The 12,982-nt window shown below is 42.0% G+C and overlaps 1 protein-coding gene across 1 annotated transcript in view; it reads left to right on the top strand.

Moving 5' to 3' along the window:
• The first annotated feature begins 5,264 nt into the window (after positions 1-5,264).
• The window catches only part of atxn10 (ataxin 10), a 12,264-nt gene continuing 4,546 nt past the window's right edge, over positions 5,265-12,982 (top strand). The window contains exons 1-10 of the mRNA XM_071386027.1: positions 5,265-5,441; positions 5,700-5,876; positions 6,187-6,272; positions 6,482-6,578; positions 7,223-7,387; positions 7,493-7,573; positions 9,345-9,495; positions 9,632-9,740; positions 10,345-10,523; positions 11,962-12,025. Of these exons, the coding sequence (XP_071242128.1) occupies positions 5,302-5,441; positions 5,700-5,876; positions 6,187-6,272; positions 6,482-6,578; positions 7,223-7,387; positions 7,493-7,573; positions 9,345-9,495; positions 9,632-9,740; positions 10,345-10,523; positions 11,962-12,025 (1,249 nt within the window). The 5' untranslated portion in view covers positions 5,265-5,301. The remainder of the gene's footprint in view (positions 5,442-5,699; positions 5,877-6,186; positions 6,273-6,481; positions 6,579-7,222; positions 7,388-7,492; positions 7,574-9,344; positions 9,496-9,631; positions 9,741-10,344; positions 10,524-11,961; positions 12,026-12,982) is intronic.

Raw genomic sequence — 12,982 nt, 5'->3', positions numbered from 1 at the left:
GGATCTTTTTGACCTTCCTGTGACATCGGGTACTGTAGGAGTCCTGGAGGGCAGGTGGTTTGCCCCCGTTGATGCGTTGTGCAGACGGAAACACCCTCTTGAGAGCCCTGCGGTTGTGGGTGGTGCAGTTGCCGTACCAGGCGGTGATACAGCCCGACAGGATGCTCTTGATTGTGCATCTGTAAAAGTTTGTGAGGGTTTTAGGTGACAAGCCAAATTTCTTCAGCCTCCTGAGGTTGAAGAGGTGCTATTGCGCCTTCTTCACCACACTGTCTGTGTGGATGGACCATTTCAGTTTGTCAGTGATATGTACGCTTTGTTTTGTTGAAGTTGAGTGAGAGGTTGTTTTCCTGACACCACACTCCCAGAGTCCTCACCTCCTCCCTGTAAGCTGTCTCGTTGTTGTTGGTTATCACTACTGTTGTGTCGTCTGCAAACTTGATGATTGAGTTGGAGGCGTGCATGGCGACGCAGTCACAGGTGAACAGGGAGTACAGGAGGGGGCTGAGCACGCACCCTTGTGGGGCCCCAGTGTTGATGATCAGTGTAGTGGAAATGTTGTTTCCTACCTTCACCATCTGGGACGGTCCATCAGGAAGTCCAGGACCCAATTGAACAGGGCGGAGTCTAGACCCAGGGCCTCGTTCTTAATGATGAGCTTGGAAGGTACTATGATGTGGAATGCTGAGCTATAGTCAATGAACAGCATTCTGAAACACAGTAGGTATTCATCTTGTCCAGATGGGATAGGGCAGTGTGCAGTGTGATGGCGATTGCATCGTCTGTGGACCTATTGGGGCGGTAAGCAAATTGAAGTGTGTCTAGGGTGTCAGGTAAGGTGGAGATGATATGATCCTTGACTAGTCTCTCAAAGCACTTCTTGATGACAGAAGTGAGTGCTACGGGGCAATAGTCATTTAGTTCAGTTATCTTTGCATTCTTGGGTACAGGAACAATGGTGGCCATCTTGAAGCATGTGGGGACGGCAGACTGAGATCGGGAGAGATTGAATATCTCCATAAACACACCAGCCAGCTGGTCTGCGTGTGCTCTGAGGACGCGGCTAGGGATGCCGTCTGGGCCGGCAGCCTTGCGAGGGGTCGGCCACGGAGAAGGAGAGCCCAAAGTCCTTGGTAGCTGGCCGCGTCGGTTGCACTGTGTTATCCTCAAAGCGGGCAAAGAACGTGTTTAGCTTGTCACCTGTGTCCGCGACGTGGCTGGTTTTCCTTTTGTAGTCCATGATTGTCTGTAGACCCTGTCACATACAGTACGTCTCGTGTCTGAGCCGTTGAACTGCGACACCACTTTGTCTCGATATTGACGTTTTGCCTGTTTTGCCTTGTGGAGGGAATGACTACTCTGTTTGTATTCTGCCATATTCTGGCCGTCGCTTCATACTCGTCGCCAAACCCACTGGCTCCAGGTCATCTACAAGTCTCTGCTAGGTAAAGCACTGCCTTATCTCAGCTCACTGGTCACCATAGCAGCACCCACCCGTAGCACGCACTCCAGCAGGTATATCTCACTGGTCACCCCCAAAGCCAATTCCTCCTTTGGCCGCCATTCCTTCCAGTTCTCTGCTGCCAATGACTGAAATGAACTGCAAAAATCACTGGAGCTGGAGACCCATATCTCCCTCACTAGCTTTAAGCACCAGCTGTCAGAGCAGCTCACAGATCACTGCACCTGTAAACAGCCCATCCAACTACCTCATCCCCATACTGTATTTATTTATTTATTTATTTATCTTGCTCCTTTGCACCCCAGTATCTCTACTTGCACATTAATCTTCTGCACATCTACCATTCCAGTGTCTAATTGCTATATTGTAATTACTTAGCCACCATGGCCTATTTATTGCCTTACCTCCCTTATCTTACCTCATTTGCACTCACTGTATATAGATTTTTTTTTTTTCTACTGTATTATTGACTGTGTGTTTGTTTATTCCATGTGTAACTCTGTGTTGTTGTATGTGTCGAACTGCTTTGCTTTATCTTGGCCAGGTCGCAGTTGTAAATGAGAACTTGTTCTCAACTAGCCTACCTGGTTAAATAAAGGTGAAATAAAAAAAATAAAAAAATTCCACATCACCTTGCCATGGTTAAATGCGGTGGTTCGTGCTTTCAGTTTTGTACGAATGCTACCATCTATCCACGGTTTCTGGTTAGGGTAGATTTAAATTGTCACAGTGGGTACAAGACAAAAGATTTAAGTGCCTTTGAACAGGGTATGGGAGAAGGTGCCAGGCGCGGCAATGCTGCTGGATTTTTCACACTCAAAAGTGTGAAAAAAACACCTAAAAGACATTCAGTCAACTTGACACAACTGTGGGAAGCATTTCAGTTAACATGGGCCAGCATCCCTGTGGAACGCTTTAGACATCTTGTAGAGTCCATGCCCCAATTATTTGAGGCTGTTCTGAGGGTAAAGGGGGTGCAACTCAAGGAAGGTGTTCTTAATGTTTTGTCCTCTCAGTGTAAGTCCCTAGTTACCACAGCCACAAAATCATAATTATGGCTAAACCATAAATCTGACTTTAAACCTAACCCTAACGCAAACATTTTTTTCATTCATTGATAGCTTATAGCTGTTTTGGAATTCGGACTTTGTGGCTGTGGTAACTAGTGATGACTGATTTTAAGCATTTTGGCCAAATTGAAAAAAACATATTTATATCGGAGTTGTGCCTAAAGGAGTATTTTCCCTCTCATTGTCTAGAATTGTCCCACCTGATCTCGCCTTTTCCTGCCTGCCTTCCATCTTTCAGGACATGTATTTCTTCCAAGTAACCAAATGTGCTATCTGGAAGGTAACTCCAATTTGCCTGACATAAGAAGTCTGATCCCACTTCTCTCAGACATCTGCCACCCATCCACATCAAACACTGATACTTTCAAAGGGCTAGTAGTACTAGGGGATCAATTTATCTTTATTCCCTAGACAAGTTGTGGGACAAGTGCTTCAGCTGCAACAACAAAGGGAAACCATGTTCTTTGAATTTTCATGTGTGTGGCAGAGTATTTTGTGTCTGTTGATTTTCCAGTCCGTGGTTATTCTGTGTTGACTCTGGCCTTGGGTAGAGAAGCACTGGTAAAAGTCAGTTAATTATGGGATGGACATAATTAGATTAAACCTCCTTAGCCCAAGTCCTGAGCAGCTAATATAGTAAAAAAAAAAAAAAGTGCTGCTAGGGTACACAAAAGTAGATTTTGGTAGACAGAAGGTGCTCTTTGGTAAAAGGGGTAAATTGGTCATCAAAAAGGAAGGAGGACCAAGTCACTCTTCATATAATTAATTAAAATGCCTTTGTTTGTATGGAATGTTTACAAATAAAGGCATTTTAATTAATTATATGAAGAGTGCCTTGGTCCTCCTTCCTTTTTGATGAGCTAATAGATGGTGTTCTAACATTATGTTGTTCAAAATGAATTTCTCACATTCTGGTATTTACACAAATCTATAGAAGTCATAGTTAGAACGTTATACAATTCCACAGGTTAACATTTCATCACAGTGGCACACGTATATTATTCATTTCCTGTTTGTTTCTCATTTATCAAAACTCTGAGAAGAAGATGTGGACAAGAACAATATTCCAGTGAGAGATGATGTCTTAACGTAGTTCATTGCCAACTCCAGGATGACATTCAGAGGGCCAGTGATGGGCTTCACCTGCCGAACAACACCTGATGATCACACAAAGACAGCAACTTTAACCTGGATAGGAGAATAACTCTGGTTACACATTTAGGTAACATTATTTTGAGAGCCCCTATACTCATGTACAGTACTGCTCAATACACTATCAATAGAATATACAGTTGACATGTTACTAATGGTCTATTGATACTTTGTCAGAAGTATAGGGACTCTCAACTTAAACATGCAAAAGGGGCCCATTGGAATACTTCAATTTGTATTCTGGCTGAATCTCCTCACATCTGGGTTTTGTCTTCTTGTATTATCCCCTAAGATCAGATGCAACCAGGAGGGACACAAAACTAAGTATTAGCCTATCTGAAAACCAGAGGAATTTGGGGAGGCTTGTTTAAATTAATATGTGATTGTAAGGGAGCAGAAATTCCTTGTGTTTATGTTCCTGTCCAGTCTATTTCTCTCAGTGGAACCCTGGTGATATTCCAGCTTGCTTGGATATTGCCAAAGAGAAATTAGGGCTGAAACTAGCATAAGAGTATTCTTACTCACTGAACTTGTTCTTCACATGTTCTTCAACATTCTCTCTCTGTTTTGAATGACTGCGTAGCACTTGACTCCCTCTCTACTCACCCATAATCATGTCATTTTGAGAGCGCTTTACAACATCGAAAGAGAACTGGTTGTCATCGGCCAGGATGTCAAAGAAGACATCAGCAGATATTGAGAAGGAAGCTGGGTTGGCAGGTGCGATGGTACTCAGGAAGACAATCGGTGTTGTTCAAAGGTAGAATAAGAGGTATGCAGATTATGCAAGATGTTCATAAATGACCAGCATGGTCAAATAATAGTAGCCATCAACGGTGATGAGCCTAAACTTCCTCTCAACATTGGGTGAGGTAGTGCCACTGGAAAGTTTATTTAGTAGCCTGCTATAGCCTATATTTTTTTTTCCAATTTTGGACAATCTGTCTTGAACTGGGCTATTGTTTGCGTTCAAGACCAGGTCGTTTTTATTGCTCAGTTTGGCACTGTCAGAGTAGCCACTCATTTTGGTAATTTGTGTGGTATTAAACAATATAATGCAAATGTCTTATCATGTAAATGATATAAAATTGCATTAAATGAGTTTGTAAAAGGCTAATGTTTTTCCAGTCTCTGCCCCCCCCCCCAAAAAAAATCCCCATGTGCAAATGTGATTATAGATGCATGCAATGTTTTATTATAAAGGGGAATTTTTGTGTCTTTGTTTTTCTTCGTTTTTTTAAAAGCGACGTTGAGATTCTGTATAAAAAGAGCTATATGAAATAAATATATTCTAATTGTTATTAGTATAGGACAACCACGCTCTCGCCAAGCTGTAAGAAACATGTGTGGTCAATTTATGGCATTATCACAATAATCTGTAGCATGTGCTTTGCTTTTATGTACATATAGCTAATGTTACCTATGTCTATTTCTAATGTGAAAAAAACTAAAACCTATCCAATCATTTAAGCTGCCAATGTCATCGCAATTAGAAGGTTTACATGGGTATTGATGTGAAATATCCTTCTAGCGCCGCCTCTTTCCTGGTTTTATCGTATCAAACAACAAAATGTAACACGGAAGTCCCACCCACACTGGAGAGCGATACAAACTAAAATGGCGGAACCCGCTTTGGAATCATGGATTAGGATGGATTTTCCAACATTATTGAATGAAATTCTCGCTGAGAAGTTCCGTGAAAAACATTTACCTGTTTTACAATCACTGACAAATGCGTTACGAATTCAGGATTACAGGTGCGCAAAGGGAAGAGTTATGTAGCTAAATGTGGCTAACTAACTAGCTAGCAAACGTCCTCAGCTAAACAGTCTGAGGCAAGCTCAGGAGTAGCAGCTAGCCATCATGTTACCCATGTCCTGATTTTGTCTGTATAAATGAAACTTTGCTCGTTTTCTGTATTATCCATTATTCTCAAGTCTTCTGTGTTCAGTTTTCACTTGACAATTTTAAAAGCTACACCCAAGTCAAGTGTGTGTGTGTGTGTGTGCTCACAGAGACCGCAGTGAGGAAGAAGCCTTCAGGAGCCTAATGAAGATCCTGTCAAAGTTATCAGAGGAGATCCAGGCTGCAGGTGGAGAGGTTGAAGAGCTGATCCTGCAGTTGACTGCAGCATGCTTCAGAGCCCAGAGGAATGGCTGTGTACAGTGTGCACGCAACCAGTCCCTAATGAGGTGGGCTGCAGTCAGTATTGAATCCAGTTTCCTTGACACACAAGAGCATGCACACAAATGTTTTACATTGGGCCTACATTTTAGTTAATTTACCAGACACTCTAATCCAATCTCACACACGCACAGTCAAGGAAGAGTTAATAACATTACCAAGCACATCCACGTCCGTAGTTTTGTTTTCACAGGAATTTACACTTCAAAATCCTGGGGGTGTTCTATCTAACAGTTTCCCTGTTATGAAGTGTTCCCTCTCTGTCCGGTTGTGTGTGTGGTTTGGTTAAAACATAAGCAAACCTACCTTGTTATCCAGGTCACTTGGTGCTATTGACCTGTCAATCAGAATCCTAGGCATGCTTCAGAAACTGAAGTCTGAGAACACTGACTACGTCACTGAAGGTGATTGTTTTATTGTCCCTCCTATGGCTGAAGAGAATATGTGTAATCGCCTGATATTTGCAGTTGTGTGCTTGCTTGTAAAACAATTGTAGCATATTGTATAATAACTGTTCAAATTTGATAGGATTTTAAATATGTCTTAACATCTCTCTTAATGGTCTTCTTATACATGTCTGACTGTTGTTCTCTGCACTTTATCGTTGATCTAGCACTTCGATGTGGGGTACAGTTCATTGGAAACCTTGCTGTTGATAACCAGTTCTGCAAAGATGACATTTGGACGCTCATCTTTCCAGATCTTCTCTTGTAAGTACTTGGGGCCCTACATCAGTTTCACCTCTCAAGGCCTCGACCTTATTTGCAAATCATGTATGGGAAATTAACGTGAAAGAATTAAGCTTGAGCCTTACATGGTTTTCACAATTCACATTAGGACTTCACCTTTATTGATCCTTTAGGCCTACAAACAGCAATCTACGTGTTTTATACATGAAAGCATAGTGTCAGCGAATCGTACCGGACTGTATCGAAGTTATTGATGTGTTGACTGTTTTTATTTGTTTTTACAAACAATTGTATTCCTTCATTATCTTCCCCTAACCCTGAAACCCTTCCCCTAATTGGAGTACACTAATGGACAACAATAGTTAGGCTTCCAGTTTATACATACTATATACAATTTACAGACACAAAGTATTTTGCAGTAGTTATCTTTTTTGTTTGTTTTTAATCCCATCCTTCAACTACCCTCAACCCATCCCATCTATCTCTGAAGATCATCCAGTTTGATTTCCATGTTGGCGGTGTTTGCAGGGCCCTTCTGAGTGTGGATGATGAGTGGGCATTGGCCTATTCCTTCATGGTGCTCCACACCTGTCTGTGTTGTCGGTGTTTGCAGGGATCTTATAGGTGTGAGTGATAAGTGAAGTCTGTGTTGTCTTTGATCACAGGGCCCTGCTGTGTGTGGATGATGAAAGGGCAGTGGGCTACTCCTCCATGGTGCTCCACACCTGTCTAGATGAACAGAAGGTGGAGCAACTGGCTCATCCAGGGAACATCCACCTGGCCCTGAAGGTCATGGAGCTGTGTAGGACTCAGTCAGAACTGGACTGGACGTAGGTACCCGCTGAGGGGTGTGGTTGGGTGTGGGAGATGGGGTTTGCTGTGTGTGTTAGATGTACACATAGTATATAAACATGTATGGTACATATTTTTGACAGGGTTTTGATTGCTACCCAGCACTTCCTCAAGTCCTCAGTGCTCGTTAAGAACATGTATGCAGGGATGAGCCATCAGGAGAGGTAACTCCATCTAGTTCATCCAATTAAAGAATCTAACTACTCTCACAAATACTTAGAAACTAGTATATCTACACCCAAAGTGAGCAATTCTTTCTCCTTTTGATGGTCCCAAATGTGTGATTGACATGAGTTTCCTCCTTACATTGATCTTCTAGAAAAGCTCTACTGTACAGTCGTGGCCATAAGTTGAGAATGACACAAATGTTAATTTTCACAAAGTCTGCAGCCTCAGTTTGTATGATGAAAATTTGCATATACTCCAGAATGTTATGAAGAGTGATCAGATGAATTGCAATTAAGTCCGTCTTTGCCATGCAAATGAGCTGAATCCCCAAAAAACCTTTCCACTGCATTTCAGCCCTGCCACAAAAGGACCAGCTGACATCATGTCAGTGTTTTTTCTCATTAACACAGGTGTGAGTGTTGACGAGGACAACCCTGTCATGCTGATTGAGTTCGAATAACAGACTGGAAGCTTCAAAAGGAGGGTGGTGCTTGGAATCATTGTTCTTCCTCTGAACCATGGTTATCTGCAAGGAAACATGTGCCGTCATCATTGCTTTGCACAAAAAGGGCTTCACAAGCAGTGCTTGCACCTAAATTGCACCTAGATTGCACCTAGATTGCACCTAAATCAACCATTTATTGGGTCATCAAAAACTTCAAGGAGAGCAGTTCAGTTGTTGTGAAGAAGGCTTCAGGGTGCCTAAGAAAGTCCAGCAAGCGCCAGGACCGTCTCCTAAAGTTGATTCAGCTGCAGGATCGGGGCACCACCAGTACAGAGCTTGCTCAGGAATGGCAGCAGGCAGGTGTGAGTGCATCTGCACGCACAGTGAGGCGAAGACTTTAGGTGGATGGCCTGGTGTCAAGAAGGGCAGCAAAGAAGCCACTTCTCTCCAGGAAAAGCATCAGGGACAGACTGATATTCTGCAAAAGGTACAAAGATTGGACTGCTGAGGACTGGGGTGAAGTCATTTTCTCTGATGAATCCCCTTTCCAATTGTTTGGGGCATCCGGAAAAAAGCTTTTCCAGAGAAGACAAGGTGAGCACTACCATCAGTCCTGTGTCATGCCAACAGTAAAGCATCCTGAGGCCATTCATGTGTGGGGTTGCTTCTCAGCCAAGGGAGTGGGTCACTCACAATTTTACCCCTTGAACACAGCCAAGAATAAAGAATGGTACCAACACATCCCCTGAGATCAACTTCTCCCAACCATCCAGGAACAGTTTGGTGATGAACAATGCCTTTTCCAGCATGATGGAGCACCTTGCCATAAGGCAAAAGTGTTAACTAAGTTGCTTTGGGAACAAAACATTGATATTTTGGGTCCATGGCCAGGAAACTCCCCAGACCTTAATCCCATTGAGAACTTGTGGTCAATCCTCAAGAGGCGGGTGGACAAACAAAAACCCACAAATCTGACAAACTCCAAGCATTGATTATGCAAGAATGGGCTGCCATCAGTTAGGATGTGGCCCAGAAGTTAATTGACAGCATGCCAGGGCGGATTGCAGAGGTCTTGAAAAAGAAGGATCAACACTGCAAATATTGACTCGTTGCATCAACTTCATGTAATTGTCAATAAAAGCCTTTGACGCTTATGAAATGCTTGTATTTATACTTCTGTATTCCATAGTAACATCTGACAAAAATATCTAAAGACACCGAACCTGCAGACTTTGTGAAAATTAATATTTGTGTCATTCTCAAATTTTGGCCATGACTGTAGATAAATCCAATTAATTACATAAATATTGATGGAGCTGCAGGGTGACGTTGCTGGAGCTGATCTCTGCTCAGTTGGGAGAGGAGGACTCTGAGGATTGTGGGATCCCCCCCACCGTAGCTACCTTCCTGGCATCCTGCTTCCAGGAGCGATGTGGGGCCGTGCTCACACTCGCCTCCGAATCAGACAATGAGGTATCAATGATCCGATTGGTTGTATAAATGACCTGTTCCATAGCCTGGGTACCTGACTGTTTCTGCTATTGCTGTTTCTGTGACATTTTAGATTGTCTTTTTTTATTGGTTGATTGATTTGTGTTGTATTTTGAAGGAGGCCCTGACTGTGATCAGCCTGTTAGATGTTCTCTGTGAGATGACCTCTGATCACAAACAGTTCATGTTCCTGCAGAACCATCCTGACCTCCTCAAGTCTACCGTTGGTAAATAAATAACTACACCAAGGTCTATTTAACTGGAAATTTACAAAACCTTTTACCTATGATGCTTAGTCTTTTGACATTAGAGCCCTGATAAATGGCTGTTTTTTTGGGTAAAAACCACCAGCATGTCACACTGTCTCAAATGTCCATGACAAAGAAGGTGGCCCACAGTTTAGAGTTTACACTATCACTACAAATCCAGTGACATAATATGGTTCTACTGTGTTGGAACGGAACTATGACATTTAAAGTACCAGCAGGTTCATGCCCTTCTGTTGAGAGAGATGCTGTTAAATTGAAACAGCAGTCACATCTTAATAATTGCATCTATCATCAGCAGGACTCTGATACTACACCTGAGGCAGGGGAATACCTCTCACCTCTTCTGTAGAACAGATTTCTCTGTCCAATTGATCATTTTGCCTTTATGTTCACTGATTGTTATTTTGTCTTTTCCTGGGCCCTGGACGCTTTGTCCGACTTCTGATGTAAAAAAGGGCTTTATAAGTAAATGTGACTGATTTAATTGATATTCTGGTACTCTATCCCTTTGTGTGTAAAATGGGTGTTGTTCTCCTATTCATCTCTCTTTCTCCTCTTACAGATCTCCTGCAGCAGGTCCATGTTCTGGGGAAGACCAGTAAGAATGTATTCACTGCAGCTCAGAACTTCTCCTTGGCTCAGGGAGGAGACTGCTCATCCTCTCCCTCTGTCAGCTTCAAGGCACATCTCATCCGTCTCATAGGAAACCTCTGTCATGGAAACACTGCCAACCAGAACAAGGTATGGATGGATGTATGAAAGAACGACAAAACAAACAAATTCATATACTGTGTTGATCCCCAACGAGGGAAATATGTTTTGCCACCAGCAGCAGACATCAGACAAACAGTACTGACACACAGGCATACAGCTGGCACAGATATAGTGCAGATAGTAGACAAAACATGGGTGTGGGGGTCGAAGATTAAATGACTGACTTTCTTGTGATGCAACACCATTGATAAACTACATTTCATCCTAGGCTTTGAAGTTTACTCACCCTCCACAGGTTTCGTCTGTGAGCGCATCCTTTGAGAGTAGGATTTGCAAACTCCTTTTGAACCCTTAAATAAGCCCTTAGGGTGCTTTCTCAGTGTCTAAAAGAGGGGTTTAATCCTTGGAAAGGACAGATCAAGGGTCAAAAAGCATGTGTAAAAGGTCAGGCAAGGAGTCTGAAAATGTAAAATGACATTTCCTATTCTTATCATCTCTGGTCGAAAGTAGTTCACTAAAGGGAATATGATGTCATTTGAGACACATTTTGAGTTAAATTGCACATACAGTAATCTCCTCATGCTGTATCTGTGCTTCCTGGGTCACACCAGAGAGAGAATAAGTGCTTTTGAGTCCATCGTGGCACTGAGCCATATTGGCTTCCTCATGGTGGTATTATTATTACATTAATGGAGGAAAGAGAAACATTCCTTACTCATTATCTATTCCATCCCAGCTATCGGCAGCTATCACTGACTGATATAAACACATTTAATAGAAAATAAGAGGAATGGGGGGAAACTGGCATGTGTCCACTTGCATTGGCTTAAAAACCTTGCTCCCACTTTACAAGGCCCTTGAGAATCATAGTAGTTAACCTTCGCCGGCTCCCAGCTGGTTAATAATAATTGAATATGATAATATTTGATTAAGTCTTTTTTACATATAGGCTTAAGTTCCTAATTTTAGATTTTTAGTTAACGAAAAGTGCACACTTACAGTAGCTTACTCAGCATTTTCTCTCTTGCTATGGCCATTCATGACTCTACCAATGAATTTGCAGAGTAACCGCATGTATGTAAATTAACCTATATAATTAGATGGGTGACAGAGACCAGTGCAACACGTTGTGACAGCTTTAGACCAACCCACAGCCACACATGGCTATTTTCCATGGTAGTAGGGATTTCCTAAGGATAGGGACCTCAATGTTGGCTGATAGGGACATAGATATTGGTTAGTTATTGAGATTGTCCTATATAAACCAAGGAGAAACAGCACTTAAACAGCTTCTTGCATGAGGAAAATCATCATCTCAGCATTGTTTTAAATTGGCCCTATCCATAGACTCAAGCCAAACAGAATAATTAGTGAGACTAGTGTTTTTTACTGTGTTTGGATGAGAAAGTAGTTTTTTGCATTGTAAATATGTTTGTTTTGATTATATTTTTTTGTATTCTTCCAGGTTAGGAAACTGGATGGTCTTCCTCTCATTATGGACAACTGCAGTATTGACAGCAACAATCCCTGTATCCTTTTGATTCGTCTAGTATCTAATGTCCCTTTGGTGAATAAATTATACTAGTCGTGTAACTATCATGTTATAAGCCACTGTGGATGGATGTTAACCTAATGATCTTTGTACTTTTATGTATCATCCTTTTTGTCTTCCTGTAAGTAATTGTGGTGGCTGACGCGTACGTTCATCTACCATGTTTATAGTCATAAGTCAATGTTGGTGAATGATAGATGTGTTACTGTATACACTCCCTACGTATTTGTTTGGACACACAGTGACGCTAAAATGTGTACATTTGTCTTTGTTCTCCAACATTTAGGATTTGACATAAAAAATTAGTCGACGGTACAGAATGTTATCTTTTATTTGAGGGTATTGCACTTAATGTATCTAGTCAAGTTTAGTATTTGGTCCCATATTCCTAGCATGCAATGACGAATGGCTCTACAAACTTGTTGGATGCACAGGGGTTAAAGTTCTCCATTGCTGTGATGGGATTTCTGTCACGTTGATTCTGGAGAGGTTGTTTTTGAGATCAGTGTAGGTCCTACTTATAGCTGCTGGCAAAGGAATTCAAATCCTGTACTTTATCACTCAGGGTGTAACTTTCCAGTGCTACTATTTTTGCCATGTAATGTTGTAAAACAAAATCAGACCACCCCATAGTAGAATAGTTTGCCTATTTACCTAATCGGCTTGTTATGTGTTCTATGCCAGATAAATATTCATTTCGAGGCGCATTCAAGTTGTGAGAGCCATAGGGAGGGAAACATGTATTCTGATAAGCAGTCAAAGCACAACAATTCTTTAATGCAATGGCCTTTGTTAAGAAAGACGGGGATCCCGGCTTTTCATTGCTACCACGTTTATTTCTCTACTCCTAAAATTGCGCATGGCATCATTGAAAAAATATTACACCTGGAGTTTTGGGCATTGTTTAGGTATAACTGCACAACAGAGCTCTTAA

This window comes from Salvelinus alpinus, chromosome 37 (assembly GCF_045679555.1).
Source record: "Salvelinus alpinus chromosome 37, SLU_Salpinus.1, whole genome shotgun sequence".
Classification (NCBI taxonomy): domain Eukaryota; kingdom Metazoa; phylum Chordata; class Actinopteri; order Salmoniformes; family Salmonidae; genus Salvelinus; species Salvelinus alpinus.
Note: the sequence above shows the minus strand (reverse complement) of the source record. Positions and strands in the feature narration are given on the sequence as shown.